Here is a 2,326-nt window from a genome sequence, read left to right as displayed (position 1 = left end):
GGAAAAAAAGTGCTTGTCCTTAACATTGAGTGCATGGGTTCATACAAATGGGGCTGATGTGCAGTAGGACTAGCTGTGCTGAAATAACACTTTAACAAGACACTACAGTGGTGCAGTTCAAGTAGTACAATCTCCTGAATGGCGACAAAGATAGATACAAAGGCACTGAATACAGACATAATTATTCCTGGGAAGTATGATTAATATTTATACTAGCATCATTATTCATGTCTGAGCTTTTTACTACCATGACTATTCTGACCCATGCAGTAACAAGAGAATTACACTAATAGAACATCCAAGTGAGATCTACCCCTCAGTTATTAACCCTCAACTTAAGAAAGCATTTTAATTGCTTTTCTGACTGGAAATGGATTCATGATACCTAACTTTAGTGTGCTAAACTCAGAAACAGAATTAAGCATATGCTTAATTTAGACAGTGTAAACCCCAATGCTGCCAACACCACGCACACACTGAACTAATCAAGAGTAGGATTATCTATTTACACATAGGCTTGAAACATTTGCTTAAGAGTTTTGCTGAATCAGGACCAAACCAAAAAAAGCCTAAAACAGTCGATAACATTTGTTTGAGTGACAACTAAAATATTCAATAGGTTCAGACCAGTAACTCTTTGAAGTGCAAACAGTACTTTAACATTAGCTGTTTATGGTCTCTGTCCTTTCCTCTTCAAACTGGCAAGTATGAAAGGTTCTCAAATGGTAGGAAAGTACATATACTTACGCCTCCCAGCATGCTCTGCAGAAGTCATGTCCACAAGGCATATCCACTGGGTCTTCGAACACAGAAATATTACACATACAAATGTCACACTGTAGATTAAAAAAAAAAAAAAAGCTTCTGATTAAGAAATACCCTTAAAGCATTTCACACTGTTAGCAGAACAGGTTATGTTGGAAAATCTAACTGTAACCAGAAAAAAAAACCCAGTTATTTAAGCTATGGAAATAGAAATGGGAAAGATTAGGGATCTCTGTTTCTGTACCTCCCTAACCAGACGACGTATTTTGGGCTGCATTTTGCCATGTCCTCAAGCTCAGGAAGTGCTTCACCCTGCAGAGTGCTGGGATTTCAGAGCTAGAATTCTAAGTATAAAAGAGACCTGAATTTTTCAGCAGCTTCACAGACAGCCAGGAATCAGTTTGGAAATGATAGAGGCTACAGGAAATACTTAGCCTGTCACACTATCAGATCCAAATCAAGGTGGAACAGTTTGGATGTGCAGCAGCAGCAAGTATTTTAAGTAATAACCTACATAAATACTATTTTTTAAAAGACTTTAATGTTTTCAATCAAAATAAAGAATAAGTTATGCTACAAATATTCCAACAGGAGATACCACTGCTGAATTTTATACAAGTAGGTATGAAAGAAAAACAAACATTGAATATTGAGACTCTTAGTCTGAAAACATTTAAAGCGTAGGGATGATACTACTCACTGCTTGTGGTTATGTGTGAAAATAAATATCAATGTTCGTCAAGAAATACAAATGGATTTTTCTTTTCATTGCAACAAAGATTCCAGGAAAATTTACTTCCTCTTCCAATACGTTAGATAATATACACACGTAGGACATTTTCAGAAAGTTAGCCTGTGTTATGCCACTTTAAAAGCACTTGTATTACAGCCAAAATAAAATAAAATATAAAAAAAAAGTTGTCCTTTAAAGTGCAAAACTTGAAGGTATTTCAGCCCACTGTCTTGCCAAAATTAAATATTTTAAAAGTTGGCAATGCATCAAAAACACTCCCTATTAAATTTATACAAGTTTTAAATTTTGTTTAAAATGTAACTTTAAGGCATTTCATGAAGCCCTGAGTTCAAAATATCAAGTAAGACCATTTACTGGAACAGTTTTAGTTGTAAGATGTATGTGCAAAATCTGAAAAGAAGTTTTGTAGCTTGTGGTTTTATTTTATCTATTCCTTTTAGTTTTTGTTTTCCTGCCAAAATGAGAGAATGCAACAAATATACATATTAGTTCATCAACAACATTTTGAAAATAGTTTTGATAGACTTGATAGCTTAGATATGATTTTTAAAGACACAGGAGTACTAAACACTAAATGTATAGCTCTGGATTTGGATTTAGACACACAGGATCTAGAATGGCAATCATTATCCAAACCTGCATTCCTCAGGTATGGAACTTCAATGAAAAACAGAACAAAAATGTAAGTGAAGACATATAATCTTCCAGTGAACATTTAAAATAGGAAATACTCGCAGACAATATTTAACTGCTAATGTAAGTAAATGTACAATGACAATATTCCTTCCACATAGCTTCATTTTCAGC

At 34.3% G+C, this 2,326-nt stretch overlaps 1 protein-coding gene across 2 annotated transcripts in view; it reads right to left on the bottom strand.

Annotated features, from left to right (window-relative positions):
* ANKIB1 (ankyrin repeat and IBR domain containing 1) overlaps positions 1 to 2,326 on the bottom strand; it is a 56,127-nt gene that overhangs the window by 20,216 nt on the left and 33,585 nt on the right. For both annotated transcript variants that reach the window (XM_009080732.1, XM_009080733.1), the window contains exon 6: positions 748 to 836. In XM_009080732.1, coding sequence (XP_009078980.1) covers positions 748 to 836 — 89 coding nt within the window. The remainder of the gene's footprint in view (positions 1 to 747; positions 837 to 2,326) is intronic.

The sequence above is a fragment of the Acanthisitta chloris genome, unplaced genomic scaffold (genome assembly GCF_000695815.1).
Source record: "Acanthisitta chloris isolate BGI_N310 unplaced genomic scaffold, ASM69581v1 scaffold14978, whole genome shotgun sequence".
NCBI lineage: Eukaryota > Metazoa > Chordata > Aves > Passeriformes > Acanthisittidae > Acanthisitta > Acanthisitta chloris.
The sequence above is the reverse complement of the archived record's forward strand: the minus strand, read 5'-3'. Positions and strand labels throughout refer to the sequence as shown.